This window comes from Copadichromis virginalis, linkage group LG15, assembly GCF_057382275.1.
Source record: "Copadichromis virginalis isolate Kocher_CV1m ecotype Utaka linkage group LG15, C_Virginalis_male_GT1.1, whole genome shotgun sequence".
Lineage (NCBI taxonomy): Eukaryota > Metazoa > Chordata > Actinopteri > Cichliformes > Cichlidae > Copadichromis > Copadichromis virginalis.
The window spans coordinates 34,201,527-34,226,137 of record NC_140632.1 but is presented as its reverse complement, the minus strand read 5'-3'; the positions used below and the strand labels follow the sequence as shown (position 1 = coordinate 34,226,137).

Below are 24,611 nucleotides of genomic sequence, written 5' to 3'. Positions count from 1 at the left end.
GTCCTGTGGAGGTGGCTCTTCAATGTTGTGCCATGCGTTTATGACGTGGTTGTTTGGTCACTCCAATGTAGAGGTCTGAGCATTCCTCATTACACTGTACAGCATACACTACATTATTAAGTTTGTGTTTAGGAGTTTTGTCTTTGGGATGAACCTGTTTTTTTTTTTCTGAGTTTGTGGCTGGGTCTGAAGTACACTGGGATGTCATGCTTGGAAAAGACTCCCCTGAGTTTTTCCTGATAAACCAGCTACATAGGGGATGACAACATTGTTGCTTTGTCTTTCTGATCTTCCCTAGATGGTGTCTGACCTTCTTTTCTGTGCATCTTTGCTGACTTGATGAGTCAGCAAAGATTACATGTTTTAAGGGCTTCCTTTAATAATAATGATAATGTATACTTTATTGATTCCCTTGGGGAAATTATTCTCTCTGCATTTAATCCATTCACTCAGTAAAGCTTTTCTTTCCAAGCTCCTTAGACTTTTCTATATGGGCTTAGTAAGTACATTTATTTATTTATAGAGTGACTTTCAAAAAATCAAAAGGCATCTCTCTGTAAATAAAACCAACAATGCAAAAAACATTAGACCAGGAATAAAATGACACCAAAAAAGTGAAAAACTATAGCCTGACTGTCAATTTAAAAGGATACGTTTTCAGCTGCTTTTTGAAAGAGTCCACTGAATTTACAGATTGCAAACTGGACTGTGGAAAAACACGGAATTCTCTCCTCAATGTTAAAAAAAGATTATTCCTTTTTAAAATGCTTGTGAGTAAAGTAGCGGGACCAGACAGTTTATGTGCTGAGTTTTATAGAGAATCCCAAGAAATTTTAGCTGGCCCGTTGTTGAACATGTACAGTGACTTCTTTAAAAATGGTCTCTTGCCCAATTCTTTCAGGTTTGCCAAATATAATTTAATGTGGCACAATAACACTCTTATTACTTAACTGATTCTGAATGCCAAAGTGGCTACAATACTACTCATCCTCACCTTCATCAGGAGTGGGAGCAGTCAAATAGCAAATCCAAATAATGTAGATTACACAAATTAAGGCATTATTTTGGGAAGGAAGCCTTCTCAATAAAAGGATTTATTTGGAAGTCAGTATACAGCAAAATAATTACTAAACCACTGCCACAAACCAAGTACATAAAAAGAAAAACTACAGTCTGTGATATGTCACCTTGTGAAAGACCCGTATTTGCTCGGGTTATCTCTTTTGATTTACCATGTCCGTAATCTGGAATACATATTTCCAGTTAACTCATCTTCAGTTATTTTATTGGACATTTATGAAAACATTTAGTCCACCTAGAAGTACATAAATTGTTTTGTTTGATGTCTCATTTCAGCGGGATACTTCACGCCACCTGGACTGGTTAACAACTGTTAGAGAAAGCCATGGATCTGTTGAATTTTCATCTCTGTCTCTGGCTACATCCATCAATGAAAGGGGAATATATTTTATCAAGGCACAAAACCAGAAAAAGGTACACAAATGAATTACATGTCAGTGTTGTATAATTTCAAAATAAATAAAATATAGTTTTAGAATAAAAATTAGTTTTACAATAAAACATTGTAAAACTTTTTCTTGTAATAGTAAGTGTCACCTTTTATGTGAATTTCTTTGTAATTTTATTTGAGTATTATATTAAATTATTATTATAAATTCTAAGAAACAAACATATTTTAACAACACATTTTTTAGATAAGTTCCCCTTTAAGCTGATTTTCCTGTTAACCTTTCACTGTACTAATGGTATCATAGTTTCTCGGTCGAAGGACAAACACACTTCTACAGTAATCATTTTTGATTCTTCCCTTTATAGATTGCTTTGGAGAATTCACTGACCATGCAAATTGAGGATGGACATGCAAACATGACATATACCTATGAGGACCTGAAAGAACTGCAAAATAAACTTATGCTTATGTCTGGAAAAAAGCAACAAAATCAGAGCGAAGTGGAGCGCTTCACTGAGGTATGATTTTGTTATCATTTGCTACATTGATGTTTTAACAATAGCTTATATTTTTATGTCACCTGTAATCTAATTTCTTCTTCATATTCAGGTGTTTGAAAACATCCAAAGATTTGCCAAAGCATTTGTAGACCTTCACACTGCAGGGAACCCACTTTTCAGGTGTTGGGAAGCTAAGATTTTTTGTAAAACTCAGAGTGACCCATGTATCATTATGGAAATTAGGTTTTGCAAGACCCTGTGTGGCTTCCAAGTAAATGGAAGTTTAGTTGAACAGCTTACAGCTCTATCCAAGAAGATGGAGATGTTTCTTGATGACTGGCAAAACTTCATGGACACACAGAGATTTAACCACTACTACTTAAACTACTTCACAGCAGAACAAATATTCTACTTGTGCAGTGTTCTGATTCCAACAAACATGAATGCAGAACTCGAAGACAAAGCGCTGATGATGCTTTCTTTTATCAAAGCAAACTGCACAACATCAGATGTCCGGAGTATTTGGAGAAGGTTTTATAACCAATATGGCAAAAGGGATAATGAACACAGTGAGCCATCGTCACCCAGTGTTAGTCATTTTGCACATGACAGTGACTCAGCAGATGAAGCAGACAAGGCTCTTGGATTGAAAGAGTTGGAGGAGTTGTGGAATGGCTACATGAAAAACAAGGAAATATTTTTCCATGACTTATTAGACATTAGGAGTTTAGGACGTCTCTTGCAGTTGATGACAGAAAACCGAAATCAGAATGAGTTGGAAGATGAACCGGTACTCTCAGACACGAAAGACCATTCACTCAGAAGGGAGTTTCCAAAAGGCCTAAAGTCAAAACAACCTAATCTCATAATCTGCCAACATGATGAGATCCTGACTTCAAGTATCTGCTTGTACATGACCAGTGACTTTGAGCCATTGCCAACTTATGATGAAGTGCTTTTGTGTACCCCTTCAACATCTTATGAACAAGTAGAGCTTTTCCTGAGAAGATGCCTCACATCAGGTGACACTGGCCAGAAGATTTACACAATGCTGTGGGCAGACCAGCTTTCCTATGATGTTAGCTGTGCAATGGAAAAGTGTTTTCAGAAACTGCATTCCCATAAAAAGGATTACAGGCTAGTGATCTTTTGCAGCTCTGATAGAGAGCACACTTATATCCCTACTGCCTTCAGTCAGTACAAAACAGACTTTGTGCCACAAGAGCCACTGGAAAAGATCCAGCAGTACTTGTCCCTTCATTACATCGTTACCTCAGATTACAAGAACGCCATGTTCAAAGGTGGCCATTCTCTGGGTATTGTTGCTTCCAGTCGTGCAGGAGTTGGTGAGTTTTAAATGTGACTTTCTCTCCATCAATCCATTATGTAAAATAATTGTTAAGATAGGACATCAATAAAACCTTAAAAAATACATCTCTTTTTACGTTTATGCATAAATTTGCTCTAAAAGCTTTAATCCAGACTTTAATAAGGTTTTATTCATGCATTTTGCAATATCATCTACTATAGATAAAGACAATATGTAGTTCCTTTATCACATATTTTTTAGGGAACCCCATGTAATTTTGTTAAAGTGGTACACTCCTTTAAAATCCATCTTAAAGCATGTTTGTTGTAATTTAATGTACATAGTTGTCTACACAGCATACAGCAACTTTCAGATTTCAGTTATTTTACTTTAAAATGTATGTAATGCTTAGCAGTTACTTTAATGCTGACAACAAATGCAAATATCTTTGAAATAAGTTTTACAATAAATATTATAAGTTTGCAATATTTATAGTATATAGAAAACAGGGTACTGAATTGTATCTTGCGTTGTGTGAAAAATACAATTATTGACATGATTTCTGTCAACCAGTTAATAGATTGTTATTCTACCATTTTAGGCAAGTCACTGTATGTCCAAAGACTGTATGAAAAGCTAAAGAAATGTGCCACACAAGGAATGCCATTTAAGAAGTGCATCAGACTAACTGAACATGAGGTTGATGATAACAAGATTCTTCAGTTTTTGTATGACACACCACAACAAAATGATATTAAGGTGTTTCACTTTGATGTCACATCTTCGGTAAGTCATTTTTAAGTAGCCATAGTAAAAGTGCTATTATTTATGAAATTATTCAATTTAAATCTAAATTTTGATTCTTTGAGAATCCCTTAGCTAGTCATAAATTGCTTTATCTAGTAATACCGATTTTTTTTTTCTCATACGTTGTTTATAGGTGCAAAAAGGCCTGAATGAGCTGATATTCAAGCTATTCTTTTTGCGGTACCTGATGGATTCAGATGGACAGATGTGGCACTGCAGCCAGAACCACTTATATATCATTGAATTACTAGAAACCACAAATGATCAGAACAGATGTGCCACCAGATCAGTGAGTGGAGATTTTACTGCTTGTACAGTTTATATACAGATAATTGCTGAACTTGCGATTTGCAGCTTGTAGGAGAAGATATTAAGATTGAGAATAGACCTGAATGTTCTAAACATAATTATATATTTATATACTTTTAGGGACGAAAGGAAAACTTTGCATTCTTGGATGTTTTCCCAAAGGTGTTTTGCCGTCCACCAAAAGAGGTTATGACTTTGGAAATGCAGAAAGAGCAAAATCCAGACATGGACTGTGATGACCCCCTCATGGATGATGAATGTTTCAGGAGTGAAGCTTATCAAAGACCATACCAGTACCTCACACGTTTTCACAACAATGACAGTCTTGACAACTTTACTTACCGAGGCATTGAAGGGACTCATGCAAAGTGTCTTCAGATACTCTTAATCAATTGTGGTATAATCGATCCATCATGGGCAGAGCTGCGTAACTTTGTCTGGTTTCTTAATCTTCAGTTGAAAGACTGTGAGAATTCAGTTTTCTGCAAATTTGAGTTGGTTGGAGACACTCTTTGTGGGTTCAAAAACTTTGTGGTTGAGTTCATGATCTTGATGTCCAAAGACTTTGCTACACCATCACTATGCATCACTGACCAGAGCCCAGGGAGGCAACAAGTTGACATCAGTGGACTAAAAGAAAAAGATTTAGCTCCATTCCTCATTAGAAAAAGGTGGGAATCAGAGCCACATCCATACATCTTTTTTAATGATGACCACATGTCCATGACATTCATTGGATTTCACCTTAGGCCCAATGGCCAGAAAGGGGTTGATGCAGTAAATCCTTTGACAGAAGAAGTGATAAAGAAGAACATCATGACGCAACAGCTGTACAATGGCTTAGAACATCAGAGAGTTCCTTTCAATGCAGACTTTGATCAGCTTCCTAGAGCTGACAAGATTGAGCATCTGTGCAGTGTTCTTGGCGTCAAGTGGCCAACAGATCCCGATGTAACATATGAACTGACCACCGACAATATCCTCAAAATGATGGCAATTCATATGAGATTCAGGTGTGGCATTCCTGTTATCATAATGGGGGAGACAGGATGCGGTAAAACAAGGCTGATAAAATTTATGTGTGAACTAAGAAGATGTGGAGCACCAGCAGAAAACATGAAACTGGTCAAAGTTCATGGAGGAACTACGTCAGAAATGATTTATGAGAAAGTGAAGGAAGCTGAAACTCTTGCAAGGACCAATAAAGAGAATCATGATCTTGACTCAGTACTTTTCTTTGATGAGGCAAACACCACAGAAGCCATCAGTAGCATCAAGGAGATCCTTTGTGATAATTCAGTGCAGGGACAAGAGTTTTGCTCTAATACAGGCTTACAGATAATTGCAGCCTGCAACCCTTACAGAAAACATACAGACCAGATGATTGAGCGGCTGGAAGCATCAGGACTGGGTTACCGGGTTCGGGCTGAGGAGACTGAAGACAGACTTGGCTCCATCCCTCTCCGCCAGCTTGTGTATCGTGTTCATGTGTTACCACCCAGCATGATACCTCTTGTTTGGGATTTTGGACAGCTCAATGACACAACAGAGCAAATGTACATTGAACAAATAGTACAAAGACAGGTGAAGGCCAGCGCGATTGACAAAAACTATATCCCAACAATAATTAAAGTGTTATCGTCATCGCAAAAGTTCATGAGAGAGAGGAAAGATGAATGCAGCTTTGTCAGTCTGAGAGATGTTGAACGTTGCATGCAAGTATTTCTGTGGTTCCACAAAAATCACCCAATGTTTGCTGAAGCTCTAAAAGCCTTTTTACAGCAGCAATCACACAGACAAAAAAAACTACCTGCTAGTGACAGAGTAATCTGGTCACTCTTGATGGCTACTGGAGTGTGCTATCAGTCCTGTTTGGAGAGCAAAAACAAATATCTGAAAACTATCAGCCAAATTCTTCCTGATGAGTATAAACCACAGAGAATAATGCAGGAAATTCAACTCATGCAGGACCTCCTGCTCAATGGTGTACCCATGGCTGAGACAATAGCCAGAAATGAGGCTTTGAAAGAAAACTTTTTCATGATGGTGGTCTGCATTGAGCTGAGAATTCCCCTTTTTATTGTTGGAAAACCAGGAAGCTCCAAATCACTATCTAAAACTCTAGTTGCGGACGCAATGCAGGGTCCTACATCACATTCTGACCTCTACAAAAAGCTCAAGCAAATACATCTGGTGTCTTTCCAGTGTAGCCCTCATTCAACTCCTGAAGGAATCATCAATACATTCAAGCAATGTGCCCGCTTTCAAGAAAGCAAAAACCTGGATGAATATATTTCAGTAGTTGTTCTTGATGAGATTGGATTGGCTGAGGATTCCCCGAAAATGCCACTGAAAGCACTGCACCCATTACTGGAAGAGGGTTGTGTTGATGATGAGCCAAAACCTCATAAAAGGGTTGGGTTCATTGGAATTTCCAACTGGGCACTGGATCCTGCCAAGATGAATCGTGGAATTTTTGTGTCCCGTGGAGATTTAAATAAACAAGAGCTCATCAAAAGTGCCACAGGAATCTGCTCCTCTGATCAACATGTTCTTGAAAAGATTAATCGTCTCTTTGAGCCATTTGCAAAAGCATATATGACAATATGCAAGAAAGGCAAAGGATTTTTTGGTCTGCGAGATTTCTACAGTCTGATAAAAATGTTATTTTCAATTACCAAAACGTCTAATAAGCGTCCTACTGCAGATCAGATCACCGGAGCAGTCCTGCGAAACTTTAGCGGAAAAGATGATGTTGATGTAATTGACATATTCAGCAGAGAAGTCGGAACTGACTTTTCTAATACTAATATCACAACTATTGATATGGTTGAGCAAAGCATCTGTCCAGCTTCCAAAATGGAGGAAAGTCGTTACCTTTTAGTACTTACAAAAAACTTTGCTGCTCTTCAGATTCTCCAACAGATATTCTGCTCTCATCAAATCCGCCCAGAGATAATCTTTGGGTCGAGTTTCCCGAAAGATCAGGAATACACACAGATTTGCAGGAACATAAACCGTGTCAAAGTGTGCATGGAGACAGGACAGACAGTTGTGCTTCTCAACCTTCAAAATCTGTATGAAAGTCTGTACGATGCTCTAAATCAGTACTATGTGACCCTCGGAGGTCAAAATTATGTTGATCTTGGTTTAGGAACACATCGTGTGAAATGCAGAGTTCACCAAAACTTCAGGCTCATCGTCATTGAAGAGAAGGAAGTGGTTTATGAGCAGTTTCCAATACCACTCATTAACAGATTGGAGAAACACTACCTTGACATCAACACTGTCCTCACAGAGGAACAGAAGATCATTGCCAGACAACTGGAGGAATGGGTTAATGATTTTGTCTCCTTAAGTAGTTACTCCTCAGAAAAGAAGTATGATCCAAGTGATGTGTTCATCGGCTACCACTCAGACACTTGTTCCTCTGTGGTCATGCAAGTAACAGAGCGTGAGAGTACTGAGACTGATGCTCAGGTCACTCTGAACAAAGCCAAAGACATTCTGCTCAACTGTGCCACTCTGGACTCAGTGGTTCGTTTGGAAAAATCCAAACTGCCTGATGAGGAACAAGAGCATTTAATGCAAGAGTTTGTTAAAGAAGCAATGCACAGTTCACTGGGAGACTACATTGTGTATCACACCCAGCAGCCTGAACAGTCACACTTCTTCTTCACTGAGGTAATTTTTTTGTTTGCTTTCAAATATTACACAGCAGCCGAATAACTTTGTAACTTGTTTAAACCAAGTATTGATAATCTGTCTTGAATTCTAGGCCCGTTGAAACTGCTATAATTTTTAGTTCAAAAGAAGGAATATTAAGTGTCATTATGGGCATATGTTGGGTGTTGATGTCAGGTTGATGTCAGGACTCTTTATTTGCACTGAGAGTAAGTTTTTAAAGAAAATATGTTCTTCATATTACAACTAGTTTTTACTTAATATACTCTTAATTTCTCACACTATTTTCTGCTAACGGTTTTTCAACTTTCATATTATCATGGAAAGTAGAAGCACTAGTTAAGATTTTTTTAAGGCTTCAGTATAATTCTTATTTGGTTTTGTTAAAAGACAGTTAGAATTTCACGTGGCTAACTAAATGTGAGGAAAACCTGATACTGTGTATAAACAATACCAAATAGTTTGTGGAATGCTTTATTAATTACATATAATGACACATGAAGGAGACATGAAAATACACAAAATGTGGGTTGTCTTTTTTTGTCATTTTGTCATTCTTGGTTCTTTTCTATTCTCAAGGTTACAACCTTTTCCAGGCTGCTCACTGCAACAGACACTCAACAGCTGCAGAACCAGATACAGCTGGATGCTGTACAGCTGCTATCACTCCAGCAGTTTGATACTGAGTACTCTTTCCTCAAGAAAATCAGGTATGCATTCATAATATAAATAAATAAATCATCTGCTGGTGTTCATTTTAATTAAACTGATCACCTGTCTTTTTTTTTTTACACCCTTGTGCTTTTATATCTTGTGATCTTTCTTATTATAATCAATTAAAATTAATGGTGTCTATTAGGGGTGCAACGATACATAACATTCAAGGTTCGGTTCGGTTCGATACTTTGGTGTCACGGTTTGATATTTTTTCGATACAAGAAAATGTTCATGCTTTTTTAATTTGTCATTTATTAAAATTAGAAATATATATTTTAACTCAAACGTACAGTTTTTAAATTTAATGTTGCTGAAACAACAAAGGGATAAAATAATAAATCTATCTGATCGAGAAATACTCATCTTTGGAAAAGAGAGTTTATTAAAGAGAAATGGCTTTTTCAAAAAATAAAAGCTATACTATACGCTTCTTCTGGGCTATATTCTCAGCAACATGTTAAACATATCAGGTCCCCATAAGGAGAATCATGTGCTAACGGCTGTCTAAATGACTCGGGTAAAGTTTGTAGCATGCGTGCTTGTTGTTTTTCTCAGCTTCCACTTGTCTTTGCACTAGGATGATGTTGGAGTAAATGTGCAGTCATATTCGTTGTGTTCCCACTAGTGCTGTCAGCGTTAATCTCGTTGAAATGACGTTAAAGCCACAACACGGCAAATCTCTGTTAACGAGCTACCGCGGATCGCCCCGTGCATGGGGCTGGATGGCGTCAACGAGCTAACTGTGCTAACGCAGTAGTTCCCACCCAACCGGTCGCAGCAGATGGCCGCCCCTCCCTGAGCCTGGTTCTGCCGGAGGTTTCTTCCTGTTAAAAGGGAGTTTTTCCTTCCCACTGTCGCCAAAGTGCTTGCTCATAGGGGGGTCATATGATTGTTGGGTTTTTCTCTGTATCTATGAAGCGCCTTGAGGCGACTTTTGTTGTGATTTGGCGCTATATAAATAAAATTGAATTGAATTTAATTGAATGTAATTGAGCATTGCGTGGCGCATCCGACATACTGTTTTACTTTTGTCCGTGACGCGCTTAACTTCAGGGTCATACTTCACATGAAGACCAAAATAGTTCCAAAGGCCACATCTGAATGAGGGTGGGGGAGGTTCAATTTGCCATGTTGCAACGAGCTTAGCTTCTGTCTTGCTAGCTTGCGCTGTGCTCAGTGGATCTGCGCTCGACAGTGCAGCCTAGGCGGAGTAGTCGAACGCAGATCCACTGAGCTCTCAACACAGACAGCATCGTCAGAAGAAAAGTTGATCAAATAAATTAAAAAATTTGTATTGTTTGATACATATGTGTAGCAAACCGAAAGCACTGTATCAAACGGTTCAATATCGATACGAGTATTGTTGCACCCCTAGTGTCTATTATAGTGAGTAGATGCATGGATCCACATACCACTTAGTTATTGTTGTGTTTATTCAAATATATGTTTTAATATATGTCTCAATACTAGGGAATTTCTGGGCTCAACACTTGCAGACAAAGTGCTTATTATCCAAGCGGAGTATGATGAAGGCTCCCACAGAAGGAATATTCTTTCTTCAGCCAAGTGAGCAGGAAGATCATCCCATAATGACTTTTATTTAATTTGCTAACATTAATGCAAAATTTCTAATTTTCTCTTTTACTTTCTTGTTTGAATTTCAAAGATATTCATGCTTCAATGAAATAAACAAGTATGACACTACTGATGACATGAAGACGTTTGTGTACTTTGTCATCAAGCTACCTCGAATGGAGGGTGGGACGACCTATGTTGGTTTTCAAGGCGGTTAGTCCTGCCACACACAGACACACACACACACAGACAAACAAAGGTTTTATTTCATGTCAGCGAATTTGTGATGTTTTAATGTTAATATATATTTTAATAAACATGTTTCATGTTTAATGTGTTATGTAACACATTAAACGTCAACATCAAAAAATTGAGTGTTCACAGAGGACAACAGTTAACTGTGTCTTTCTTATTCATACCTTTTCAGGTCCTTGGAGATCTGTTCACATCGATGATCTCAGAAGATCAAAAGAGTTTGTTTCAGATGTTCTTTCTTTGAAAAACCAACGCATCAGTGATCTTTTTGAAGATCCACCTGAGGGTAAATCACCATTTTTTTTTCCTGTGGAATATTTTGTATACTACTACTACGACTACTACTACTACTACTACTAATAATAATAATAATAATAATAATAATAATAATAATAATTCTTTTTTCCAAGCCATGGAGACAGAAGATTACACCGGTGTACCACAAATAGCTGAATCCACTGTAAGTGTTATTTACCACATTTAAACCTTGATAGAATATCGGTATTTCCACACGACCAAAGGACAGTTTATTCATCTCTGAGAAGGTTTAATATTTATTACCACTTTCCCTCTTTTACATTTATTGTCTTCTTTTTTCAATACTTTTAATCAGTGGTACCAGGCTTATTCAGTGTAACTACTAAACATATTTGTCAGTGCTGAAATAGATAAAATCCAATCCAATCCAATATCCAGTGATGATATTTAAAATATTACAATGATATCAATATGGGAAAAAATTTGAATTTTTTTTAAATGTTTTTTTGAATTCAAACAGCTGCATCTGTCAGAAAATCTTTGATTCTGAGTTATGTAAGACAGTCTCACTGGTTGACTAATATATCCCACCCACTTGACAGTTACTCTTCTGAGAATGCTGTGATAGCAGTAAGCAGTGGTTTAAATGTTGTGTGTGTTAATCATTACTATTCATTTTCTTATTAATAATAATTCACAATTATTTTGTAATAATTTTTTTCAGGTTTTGGAAGATGTATTTGATACTACAGATCTGGTGAGAAGTTGTGTGCAGAGTGCAGTGAGCATGCTGAGAGATGAAGTGGACAGTGGAGAATTTAGCACCAAGAGGGTTGAAAATCTGCTCACTCTTCTGGATGGAAATTATACTCAAGGTAGAAAATAATGATGTAAATGTAACACCCGTCCCACATTCTATTGAGAGGGGTCCTGGGTTCCTCTTGTTACTTACTACTGATACTCCCTTTTTGATGCTTGTGACATGACATGTGCAATAAAATAGACTATATGGAAATGAACCACAGACAAGCAGGTCAATTATAAATTCAACTCCACTTTAGTAATGATTAGCTCCAATAACACAAAAGGTAAGGTATCTAATATCAACTGTAACCAAATAATTAAATAATATGGTGGGCCCACACACACTCTCACCGACACACACACCTTAACTGCAACAGTCTTTCTGTATTAACAAACACCTTGTTGCAGGCCTGAGTCGTGGCTCGGGTGCGTTGGGACCTAAAACAACATGGCCGCTTCACTTGTTGCCAAGCACTAAAATAAAAGCACGTGCAAACAACAGTACTCATGGCTCCAGGCAGTTCAAGGGGCTAGTCGGGGAAACTGGGTCAAGGCCACCAGCAAGGCACAGCAGCAGCACTCACAGTTGCTGTATTCACATATTCTCACGTTAACACATAAGAAAAACAGAAGGGACCTCTCTGGCCTGCCAGCAAAGACCTCTGTGTCCTCCTACTGAATTAAATAACCCTGCTAAATGCCGATTTGCATACTGTTACATACTCTGTCAGCAATATTAACATTTGCTAAATACATGAGTACAGAGCAGGACATGAGCTAAGCAAACATACTAGGCTAAGTTAGCGGCTAATCGCAGCTAACAGTCAGCCCGTTTTACATGGCAACTTAAGACACAAGTTTCAAACAAAACTCACAGATTCATATTTACCTCGCAGTAGGGTCAGTGTTATGGACAGCTACAATGAAACTGCAGCCAAAATGCATTTTGATGAAAAAATGTGATGACATAAATTAATTTTGTTTTCAAGGAGTGTTTGCAGAAATTGTGAGGAAGCGTCTTCACTCACTGTTAAAGGATTATGAGGTCAACATCCCCAATCCAAAAAGCTGGGTCCTGAATGAGGCATCTAATGTCATTTCTCTTCAAGAAGGAGGGACATTTCTGTAAGTTTCTGTAACATTTGCCTCATGCCATACTTTTTTCTCTTTTTTTTGCCGGGGGGGGGGGGTGTATTTCATTAAATCACTTATTCATCATTTATTGAAATACATTTTATGTCAAATGTAAAATACGCAACTCCAAACAAGACACAACAGTTACTTGTCTCACCTGTAACCCTGGGTTGATATCAGCAGATGTCAGGCTGATTTTATGAAAGTTGCATGAATATTTCTTTCAGACACACACTGTGGAGGAAAATCCAAGCGGTTGTCACTCCACTTCTGGCCTACTTGGTCTCAATCATTGACCGAGACTGCAATATGGACCTTCTCTTGGATGATGAAGAAGATATCAGGAATCTCTGGCTTGAAATTTTTGGGAACAAAGAGATGCTCAGTGTGCCGTATGTGAGGGTGGAAAACAAGTAGGTATCTTTTGGTTATGGTATTTGCTCATATCAGATTGGACCCCTTTGCCTTCAGAACTGCCTAATTCTTGTGCATATTGATATGATAGCATCACACAGTTGATGAAAATTTGTTGGTTGCACATCTCTGATGTCAAACTCCCACATCTATTGGATTGAAATTTGGTAACTGTGGAGGCCATTTGAGTGCAGAGAATTCTTTCTCATGCTCAAGAAACCAGTTTGTGATGATTTGATCTTTGTGACATAGTGCAAAGCAGCCATCAGATGGGTACACTGTCATCACAAAGGAATGAACATTGTCACCTGTAATACGTAGGCTATGGTCTTTAAATTACATGTAGTTGGTACTAAGAGGCCCATGGTTTGGCCAAAGGATATCTCCCACACCATTACACCAGCAGCAGCTGGAACTATTGATACAAAGTAGGATGGATCCATAAGGGTGCAATAGAAGAATTTGACACTCTCCAGCTTTGGCAAGTTCATACAAATGGTAGCCTCACTTTCTTGTTCTTAGCTAACAGGAATTGTATCCAGTGTTGTCTTCTGCAGCTTTAGAAGCCCACCTGCTTTAAGATTTGATGTGTTTGTGTTCAGAGATGCAACCCTAGCAATGATTATGTTTTAAAATACCAATTGATGATCAGGTTGTTTTGTCTAAATGCACTGAGTTACTGTCTTTGGCTGATTAGAAAGTTAATGAGCAGCTGAACAATTGTAACTAATTAAGTAGCTGGTCAGTGTATTCAGTGCAAATTGTGTGACTTTGGGGTTTTGTAAGGGACAGTCTTTTTAAATGATCAGTGGTAAAATTACTCTTGTCAAAGTGGTTAATTTTCTGGCACATCATCTATTTAAAAATAGCATTTGTAAAAAAAAATTTAATCTTGGCCCTCTTACTTTTACAGAGTATTAATGGTACAAAGCCACATCACAGGTGGCCACACCATGTGCTGCCGCATGCCATTCAGTTGGTGGATCAAAGACTTCCTAGATGGGCTCATGATGCAAGCAAGACAATCAAAACATCAAAGTAAATATGCCTTGAAGTTGTGCTTTAATTGTTAGTTTAAACCTTTTTTTAAATTGAATCCTAATATATTAATGGAACTCTTACCTTTTTAAATTTTTCTTACAGAGCATTCGTTTGGGGATTTCCATGATTTGTTCTTGAAAACTCCACTTGGCACTTACATGGCAAAAAATGTGAATGAAAAATTGAAAAAAGAATTTTTCAAAAAGTACCTGCAGGATTTTGTTTCCATGACCATGAAAGTGGCATCAGATGAAAAATTAGAGGTGAGATGAATGAAGGAAAATGCACAATAACTGTCTCCATTAGTACAATGTGACTTTTCATTTCCTCAAATATACGGTAGGCTTGCTTCATGTTTTCTTGAAAATGCTTATGTTCGATTAATGTTACCTTTGGTTTGAGGTAAATCCCACTACCCAACAACATAAAATCCAATAAGAAGAAAAAAATCACTGCACAAACTTTTCTCAGTTGTCACAACCGTCCAGTTTACTACACTCTAATATAGTGGAGCAATTAGGATTAGCTAAATCTTTTCATCAAAGTACTGGTAAAAACTAATCATTAAAGGTAACTTTAAAGGTTCAAATATAAGTTTGCTGGAATGAGTGTGGAAGTATTATAATGCATAGCAACAATGTGGAGCAGATCAAAGCAATGCTTTGTTAATTACACTTTGTATTTGATGCTTTACATGGCTCAGAGTAAAGCATCATTCGGAATTTTTTCAATCAAAATAATACATTAAATGTAATGCCAGTTTAAGTTGCTAATATTCCAAACAAATATTGTGTCAATAATCTACTTGGGCCTTTACTCCTCAGCTACTTTGTCAGGCCATGGCCAGCTGTGTTGACGAAATACAGAGACAAAAACAAGATGATGAGCTTTCTCTACCGCTCATCCACATTGCCTATCATTTTTGCCAAAGCCGTCTTCAGAACCTTTCACGGATGATTTCTCTACACACTGAAATTGTTTCACCTTTGCAAAGAAACCAGCAAATTAGACGTTGTCCTGAAATGGTAAGTGTATTTCTTCATTCCTGGTGCTCTGAGAATTTATTTATAAAATTGCCTTTAGGGTGTGGATATTTTTAACAATCATAGAACTATTCAAAGGATATTATAAATATTAGAAAACTGCTTAATCACTTACAAACTGTTTTGTTCTGCTGTAGGTTTTGGATGTCTATGCAGCCACGGCATGTGTTGAAAGCCTGGAACCTTGTAATTTAGAGAGTGATATCCGCTGCCAGCATTGGCTGAGGAAGGTGAAGAAAGTGCAGGCTTCACTGGAATTGATTTGCTCTCAAAATAATCGTCAACAATATGGTGAGCACTGCAAGAAAGTACTCCGTGACGTCAGGTAAGATACTGATGCAGTGAAAGTAGAATTTTGTTGCCCAGTTCTCTCTAGTGTTGACTGAAAGAAACTGCGAAAGATTTTTGTAGTTATTTATTGTTATGACTTAAAGTTATGGGGATTTTTTAATGCAGTATATTCTTATTTTAGCAAAGATGTAGCACACCTATTTAAACATAAGATCTGGGACATTAAAGTGTCAACTTATGCTTCCCCCCATTGCTAACCAACATGTTTAGTAAATCCTAGCACAGGTGTAAAATGCTGACTTTGATAGTGCTGTAGGGGTGGGTGATATAGCCCTAAAGTTATGTCAAAACATTATAAGAAAATCTGTAATAATGATATTTCTGATGATATAGAAACAAAAAACTGAACTTTTTTTTTGTGTGATTGCAGCTTGCGGGCAGCAACATGTATTAGTGCAAACAAAATAAAGGGCATTGTCCTCTTTTCCAATGAGCTGCTGTCAATGATGGCATAATCTCATTTTAAGTGTGAATATATTGCCAGTATAAATGACCCAGTATAAGTCAAATGTAAGCACAAAAGTAGCCTATGTAATATCTTCCTGGAAATTCTAAGTATGTAATAACCACTAGTACTAGTTGAACACTAACTGTAACTCAACTCAACTGTGTAATTCTACAATGCTGCACAGTATCATCACATAATAAAACTGAAAATTATTTTCTATTTGGGACATTGTATGTTGGGTCAAGCTTTTCAGCCAACTTCTTGTCCTGCTTTACCACTATTTGACCACAGCATAAGTTTCCATCCACCGCTGGCTCTTCCTGATAATTAGCAAGTGTAGCTTGTTGAGTCAGTTGTTTACATTTGGGTGGCACATCAACAGCTACTAGTGTCTCCTTCTTCATAGTCTTCCATATTTTGTACTCTGCTTTGTTATTGGTTATTTAAGTAGCTCCATGTTTTTTACTCAATTGTCTTTAGAGGCTGGCACGGAGCTCAGTCGTGCCCAAGCTTATCTTGTTGTTTGAAGCATAAATATTTTATATCACATAAAAATGACCAGGATGATATGACACAGCTCATATCATTAGTCTATCATTAGTGTAGAGATAGATATATATATATATATATATATATATATATATATATATATATATATATATATATATATATATATATATAAATATAAAAAATCAAGAACATACTAACTTTGATCATGGTCTGTAATATTTTGCAGTCATGGTTGGAAACGCATCTACATCCTCTCGTTGTTTGTGGAACATTTGGTGCTGGGTTTCCAAAATGAAGACAATCAGCTCAGGACACTGGTCCTGAACCACATTAAAACCCTTAGTAGAGTAAGTGTGTTTGTGTATATGTGTGTGTTTGTTTTTAGTTTATGTTTTGTTTTGTTTTAAATCAAAGGTCACAGTCACACCTAGTCAAATAACCAATCATTATTCAGCGCAAATTGTTTGATTTAGGTTTAATTTACAAAATGAAAAGACCTCTGTATTCTCCAATACATCAGCAATTTCGCCTACGCAAGATGATGGAGGCACTCTTTTTGTCTGTAACCTGTCCATATTGCACAGAAGTCTGTTTTAATGAGACAAAGCACCTTAGTTGGGCATAAGATTGTTTTGTTCTTCTGTCTTAAATAAATTAATATAATGATTATAATTACTGTATTCTTTATTATTTTAACCTATGTTTAAGGCTGTGGAGACAAACTCGGATGTAAAGTCTACACAGGCTTTTGAAGCAGTAGTTGAAGTCCTGAAGTCCTGTAAACAGGGGGCAACTAATCAGATTTTCAGGTAAAGCCTTGTTTTGCTTTAAGCTGGCCTTTAAATGAATTTATATGAAATATGGAAGAATTTAAAGGTAATTTGATTGATGTTGGTTGCATTTTCCTGAAGGTTTGGAGGTGAATGTGGGGTGTGCATGAGAGAGCCTCTAGAACCAGTGGGGCTGCCATGCTATCACATCTACTGCTTAACGTGTATCAAGGAAAGCCTTGATGCAGGACAGGCGTTCTGTCCCACCTGCCGCCAACAATTACCAGATGACTTCCAGCCACATGTTTCTGAAGACACAAGGTGAGATTGTTTATTTGTGTAAATAGCTGATAACGCATGTGTAAACATTCACAGGAATTGGATGTTTTTCACATTCATAACTATACAGCTGCTTTATATTACAACCTTCTCAGAAATACCTTAAACAGCTTTAAACTTAAAGAGTATTTGCAAAGTTTTTCAATCTTAAGGCTTCAGCAAAGGTTCAATCCAGAGTGCTGACATGATACGTGTTACAGGCTTATCCTACTAGAGTATTTGAAGGAATTACCTAAATGATAATAAGTAGATATGCAAAACATCACACAGGTGGAACCTACTACTGTCTGTATGCGTCAGGGTAACAAGATCGGCTCCTTTTGCCCCTTCCCTGGTTCAACTGTTATGGCAGGATTGCCATATTTGCCTTTATGAAATATAGTTACAGGCTGCCACTTATAATCGATGTGTCACCCATTCATTCTACAACATTTTCAAATATAGAAGACGTACAGTGGCTTGTTGCTTAGCACTTTTGCCTCACAGCAACATGGTCATGGGGTCAAACCTGGGTAAGGTTGTTCTTTGTTGAGGTTGCATATTTGACCTGTGCTTGTGAAGGTTTTCTCTGGGAGCTCAGGTTTCTTCTGCCTTGAAAATAAAAGCTAAGTTAATGCTATGTCATCCCAGGACACTCTTGCAAAAGAGAGTCTCAATCTCAAGAGTTTCACTTTATAATTAAAAATATTGTTTTGTAGTGTGCATAAAACACAGTATCAGTAAGCACATTGAGATCCTGAGAGAGAATCAGTTCTGGGGAATCAGGTTACAAAGCTTAACGTTTGGCATAGTGCATATACATTATGCTTAATTTACATTTTGTATCTCTCCAGAGCATCTATCAAGAAAAATGCAGGATTCAGGCAACGTTGCAACAGTTTCTTTATTGATCTGCTCTCTACTATGTGCTTCAAGGACAATACACCTCCAGATGGAGGTGTCATCGCACACCTTTTTTCCTACCTGATGACGGAGACAGGTACCACTTTGGGGGTTTTTCACCTTCTTCTCTAAAGAATCTGGAATCCAGGGATAATTTCTCATGTGATCACTACAACCATAAATAATATAAATCATTTTCTTCCAGATTTCAAAAATTACAAAAAAGTGATCAAAATCTGCTAGAATAAATTACTATTGGTCTTTTTTAATGTTAACTTTAGATTATTTTCCAAACAGATCAGAAAGAGATTCACACCAAAGCTTTATCACCTTTTGACGAGTCTCCAGATAAAAACCCAGTTGTGCGATCTGTAATTCTCAAACTGCTACTGAAATTCAGGTAGGCATCCTACTATAAATATGTCACTGTAAAATTACTCTTAGTCTGAATTAACATAGATGTTTCAATGTTTTGAGCAGTGTTGAAAAGTTTCTCAGCATTGGGAATTTTGCATGTTTAGTGATAAAATGTGTGAAAAGACTTGAACTTGTTTACCTTACCCTCTATGATTGACCTAACTGTGTTTCAGCTTTGAAGAGGTCATGAAATATTTGCAGCAGCATTTGTCATCTGTTGAAGAAAGCAGATTTGTTGATGATGTGGATAAAACAGAGCTCTATGCCTTATACATCAACTGTTTGGAGGTAAAACTAGAAAGAAAACCTTTGGAAATTGCATTTAATAGTGTTACATTACACAAATAAACTGATGAGAAGAAGGTTTCTCCTTTTTAGGAATAAAAAAGGATTTATAAAGACTTTTTATTTTATTTTTCTAAAGCAAGTGGTAACTAAAGAATAACCACAACCTTTTAGGGAGCATGTATTATTCTCCAAAAACAAAAGTCTCTAAAAGGACATCTGAAATTCTGTTTTCTACTGTTTGGTCTTTTTTTTACTTATAGTTGTGAACATGAACGTGAAACCCACTAACATAATGTAAATATTCTCCTTCTGGAATGAAACTTAAACTAGTGATCAGCAGAAGGAGGAGTCCTCTGTGCTGGATTTAATGTAAATGTAAAAGTAGTTTCAGTATACAGGAGTTGTTTATGTATTCTCAAACATATGTAGTTATCCAGCTATATCTGAACAGGGCACAGTTTGAATACCAGCAGTATGACAAAGTCCTTGGTTTTTTTGCTTGTTGCTGATAGACGTCAGATGAAGTGACAGTTAACTGGTGATATTTGCAGGACTCCATCTGGGAGAAAATGCCTCAGGAGGGCAACAAAGCTGCAGAGTTACAGTGTTTCATTAATGAAACACAGTTCCTGCAGTCCTTTTTGGCTGAAGTCACTTCTGCTCCAGCAACAGTCTCTATTCAACACCTCCAGCATATTGCCCGACTGCGTGTGACCCTCATCATGGCTTCCCAGCTCATCAGTGACAGACTGTCAGGTGAGATATAACTTCACTACTGCATTGCGCTACTATAGTTTCCAGTGCTTAGGAACTAAAACAACCAGTCTGTCGTTGTTGCAGGCAACCATGTCCCAGATGGGGCAGAAGATTTTCTAAACACGGTGATAAAGCTCTGTGAGGACAGTGGGAATAACTGGTACCGTGTTTACCTCATCCGCAAGCTCAGCGAATCACAGGGTGTTGAGTACGTTCAAACAATGGTGAAACAACCTGAGTTCTTCTGGATTTTCCCTGAAGAGGTACTTCAACAGTCATGAGTTATTTTACTGGCAAAAATATGAGTCAAAAATTCATGTACTTTCCTCCAGAGTATGAAATTACATCAAAAGTTATTTCATGGCACTTTATTATATAAGGTAAAGACCCTACAACAGCGGTCCCCAATCCCCAGGCCTCGGACCGGTACCGGTCCGTGAGTCGTTTGGTACCGGGCCGTGAGAGTTGAGGCTCAGGTGTGAAATGTATGGTTTTCAGGGTTTTTATCGGTTTTCAGCGTTATTTTGTTATCGTTTTGATCGTTAATTCGGTTTTTCTGGGTCTTTTCACTTGTGTTATGAATAAATCTTCTTTTTTTCGGTACCGGTACTAGTTTTATTTTGTTGTATTTATCCGCGACACCTTAAAGGCCGGTCCGTGAAAATATTGTCGGGCATAAACCGGTCCGTGGCGCACAAAAGGTTGGGGACCGCTGCCCTGCAACATTTTAGACAGAAGTGTAAGCTGTGGTATCAGGTGAATGATAAGAGGTAGAAACGTTTGTACTGGGTTGTTGTTGGGAGGGGGATGGAAAAATACTAAAGGACAGTCATTGGAGTAATGGCGGGGCCGTGTCTCAATATGTGTACTTGTGTGTTCCTGTGTTCTCGTGAATTTGTGATACGTCATCTGTCGGAGACCAAGTACTGTTCCAATTCAAAGTACACATCAAGCCGAGAACAATAAAAATTTCCAGATGTGCTCTCGCTCCTTCCGTTTTATCAAGCATGCATTGGTTGTGACTTGTGTGGACTTGGTACAGCCAAATATCGCAGAATGCATTTCGTCCAAAACTCAAACGCTAAAAACTTTTAAATACTACTCTTTCTGCATCACAAAATAAACTTTTAAGTTATTTTCAGGAGAGAATGTAGCTCTGTAAACTTCAAATATGTGCTTCTGTAAGAAGCTTTTCTGTCCCCCACTCGTTACCTGTATGAATGGCACCTGTTTGAACTCATCATCTGTATAAAAGACACCTGTCCACAGCCCCAAACAGTCAGACTCCAAACTCCGCCATGGCCAAGACCAAAGAGCTTTCGAAGGACACCAGGAAAAGTATTGTAGACCTGCACCAGACTGGGAAGAGTGAATCTACAATAGGCAAGCAGCTTGGTGTGAAAAAATCAACTGTGGGAGCAATCATCAGAAAATGGAAGACATACAAGACCACTGATAATCTCCCTCGATCTGGGGCTCCACGCAAGATCTCATCCCGTGGGGTCAAAATGATCATGAGAACGGTGAGCAAAGATCCCAGAACCACACGGGGGGACCTGGTGAATGACCTGCAGAGAGCTGGGACCAAAGTAACAAAGGTCACCATCAGTAACACACTACAACGGCAGGGAATCCAATCCCGCAGTGCCAGACGTGTTCCGCTGCTGAAGCCAGTGCATGTCCAGGCCCGTCTGAAGTTTGCCAGAGAGCACATGGATGATACAGCAGAGGATTGGGAGAATGTCATGTGGTCAGATGAAACCAAAGTAGAACTTTTTGGTATAAACTCAACTCGTCGTGTTTGGAGGAAGAAGAATACTGAGTTGCATCCCAAGAACACCATACCTACTGTGAAGCATGGGGGTGGAAACATCATGCTATGGGGCTGTTTTTCTGCCAAGGGGACAGGACGACTGATCCGTGTTAAGGACAGAATGAATGGGGCCATGTATCGTGAGATTTTGAGCCAAAACCTCCTTCCATCAGTGAGAACTTTGAAGATGAAACGAGGCTGGGTCTTCCAACATGACAATGATCCAAAACACACCGCCCGGGCAACAAAGGAGTGGCTCCGTAAGAAGCATTTGAAAGTCCCGGAGTGGCCTAGCCAGTCTCCAGACCTCAACCCCATAGAAAATCTGTGGCGGGAGTTGAAAGTCCGTGTTGCTCGGCGACAGCCCCAAAACATCACTGCTCTCGAGAAGATCTGCATGGAGGAATGGGCCAAAATACCAGCTACTGTGTGTGCAAACCTGGTAAAGACCTATAGTAAACGTTTGACCTCTGTTATTGCCAACAAAGGTTATGTTACAAAGTATTGAGTTGTATTTTTGTTATTGTCCAAATACTTATTTTCCACCCTGATTTACGAATAAATTCTTTACAAATCCTACCATGTGGATTCATGGATTTTTTTTTTTTTTTCACATTCTGTCTCTCACAGTTGAAGTGTACCTCTGGTGCAAATTACTGACCTCTGTCATCATTTTAGGTGGGGGAACTTGCACAATCGGTGGCTGACTAAATACTTTTTTGCCCCACTGTAGCTCGTCCACAGAAGGACTGGTAGCTCCCCTTTCGATAAGGGTTCAGATCGCACGAACAGGTGTGGGATTAGAGCTCTGGGTAGCTCCCCAACTGGGTCTAGACTGGGTCTAGAGAGTATTTTAAACTCAGGGAATTTAAAATAGAAAGTAGCTCGTCCACAGAAGGACTGGTAGCTCCCCTTTCGATAAGGGTTCAGATCGCGCGAACAGGTGTGGGATTAGAGCTCTGGGTAGCTCCCCAACTAGGTCTAGACTGGGTCTAGAGAGTATTTTAAATTCAGGGAATTTAAAATAGAAAGTACCTCGTCCACAGAAGGACTGGTAGCTCCCCTTACGATAAGGGTTCAGATCGCGCGAACAGGTGTGAAATGTGTGTGTTTAGTTAGTTTGTTTGTTTGCTTGTTTTAATCAATTTTAAATCATGCTTTTTATTTGTTTTTGTTTCTAATGTCTCTGTAAAGCACTTTGAATCACCTTGTTGTTGAATTGTGCTATACAAATAAATTTGCCTTGCCTTGCCCTGTCAGTACTCTTGCTGCATCATTTTGGATTAATTGAAGGCTTTTCAGGGAGTTTTTTAGGACATCCTGATAATAATGAATTACAATAGTCCAGCCTAGAAGTACTAAATGCATGAACTAGTTTTTCAGCATCACTCTGAGACAGGCTATTTCTAATTTTAGATATATTGTTCAAATGAAAGAAAGCAGTCCTACATATTTTTTTTAATATATAAAACTCTGGTTAGATACCATATTTGGGCCGAGTACAATAGCCTCAGTTTTATCTGAATTTAGAAGCAGAAAATTTAAATGCCATCCAGGCCTTTAAGACATTCCTGCAGTGTGTGTTGTCTGGCTGGTGTTATCTGGCTTCATGGACAGATAGAGTTGGGTGTCATCTGCATAGCAGTGAAAATGTATGCTATGCCTTCTGATAATACTGCCTAAGGGAAGCATGTATAATGTAAACAGAATTGGTCCTAACATTGAACCCTGTGGAACTCCATAATTAACCTTATTGTGTGAAGAGTTCTCTCCATTTGGTAAATAGAATGGTTCTTATATAGCGCTTTTCTACTCTGTCTGAGCACTCAAAGCACTAATGCATTCACCCAATCACACCTTCTTAAGTGCTAAGTATCTAACATTTATACACATTCACACTCCGATGGATGCATCGGAGAGCAACATGGGGTTAGTATCTGGCATGCAGACTGGAGCAGCCTGGGATCAAATCACCAACCTTCTGGTTAGTGGCTGACCTGCTCTGCCACCTGAGCTACAGCTACATGAACAAGTTGTCTATTAGACAGATATGATACAAACCACTGCAGCGCAGTACCCATATTACCTATGGGTACTGTGCTTTGATGAGCTCTGAAACCTGACTGAAACTCTTCAAATAAGCCATTCCTCTGTAGATGAAACAAAAACAGCTAACTGTAGATATTAACTAGATATCAGAATTCAAACAGCTAACTGTAGATATCAGTTAGCTGTTTGACAACTACTCTTTCAAGTATGAATGGGCATGGAACTACAAGGTCCACCCATAGCAGACATTAATTATTTGATTGTAGCTTTTCATTTACAAACACTGAAACAAACTATGGTGTACAACTTATGCCAGTTATCCAACTAATTCATAGTCACCAGAATAACTCAGGTCTAATTTATGTACTTAAACATATTTGCTTTGTAATTTCATTCACAGTGTCAAAAGAATGAAGATGGAGGCCTGATGGACCAGTATCTTGTGTATGGAGAGGAGTACAAGGCTGTGAGAGATGCAGTTGCCAAGGCACTAGTAGACGGCAACATCGAGCAGATAGAAGAAGTCTGTGAGGTATTTCTGTCCTGTAATAAATATATTACGGACACTCCTTCATGTTTCATCTACCTATTACTGTTATATTGTTTTGATGAAACTGTGGGTGGGTAGTTTATTGAAACACTTATCATTATTCATAGAGCACTGCAA

The 24,611-nt window shown here is 38.2% G+C and overlaps 1 protein-coding gene across 1 annotated transcript in view; it reads left to right on the top strand.

The window, feature by feature from the left end:
* LOC146692837 (E3 ubiquitin-protein ligase rnf213-alpha-like) overlaps window positions 1-24,611 on the top strand; it is a 64,568-nt gene that overhangs the window by 19,808 nt on the left and 20,149 nt on the right. Inside the window, exons 23-50 of the mRNA XM_085433058.1 lie at window positions 1,357-1,494; window positions 1,837-1,989; window positions 2,081-3,317; window positions 3,882-4,066; window positions 4,221-4,376; window positions 4,517-8,080; window positions 8,660-8,790; window positions 10,268-10,363; window positions 10,464-10,585; window positions 10,800-10,913; window positions 11,038-11,087; window positions 11,610-11,760; window positions 12,679-12,814; window positions 13,051-13,236; window positions 14,151-14,275; window positions 14,381-14,541; window positions 15,103-15,303; window positions 15,459-15,646; window positions 16,857-16,977; window positions 17,339-17,439; window positions 17,542-17,721; window positions 18,573-18,718; window positions 18,919-19,021; window positions 19,212-19,326; window positions 19,878-20,082; window positions 20,167-20,345; window positions 23,916-23,927; window positions 24,345-24,476. Of these exons, the coding sequence (XP_085289184.1) occupies window positions 1,357-1,494; window positions 1,837-1,989; window positions 2,081-3,317; window positions 3,882-4,066; window positions 4,221-4,376; window positions 4,517-8,080; window positions 8,660-8,790; window positions 10,268-10,363; window positions 10,464-10,585; window positions 10,800-10,913; window positions 11,038-11,087; window positions 11,610-11,760; window positions 12,679-12,814; window positions 13,051-13,236; window positions 14,151-14,275; window positions 14,381-14,541; window positions 15,103-15,303; window positions 15,459-15,646; window positions 16,857-16,977; window positions 17,339-17,439; window positions 17,542-17,721; window positions 18,573-18,718; window positions 18,919-19,021; window positions 19,212-19,326; window positions 19,878-20,082; window positions 20,167-20,345; window positions 23,916-23,927; window positions 24,345-24,476 (8,388 nt within the window). The remainder of the gene's footprint in view (window positions 1-1,356; window positions 1,495-1,836; window positions 1,990-2,080; window positions 3,318-3,881; window positions 4,067-4,220; window positions 4,377-4,516; window positions 8,081-8,659; window positions 8,791-10,267; window positions 10,364-10,463; window positions 10,586-10,799; window positions 10,914-11,037; window positions 11,088-11,609; window positions 11,761-12,678; window positions 12,815-13,050; window positions 13,237-14,150; window positions 14,276-14,380; window positions 14,542-15,102; window positions 15,304-15,458; window positions 15,647-16,856; window positions 16,978-17,338; window positions 17,440-17,541; window positions 17,722-18,572; window positions 18,719-18,918; window positions 19,022-19,211; window positions 19,327-19,877; window positions 20,083-20,166; window positions 20,346-23,915; window positions 23,928-24,344; window positions 24,477-24,611) is intronic.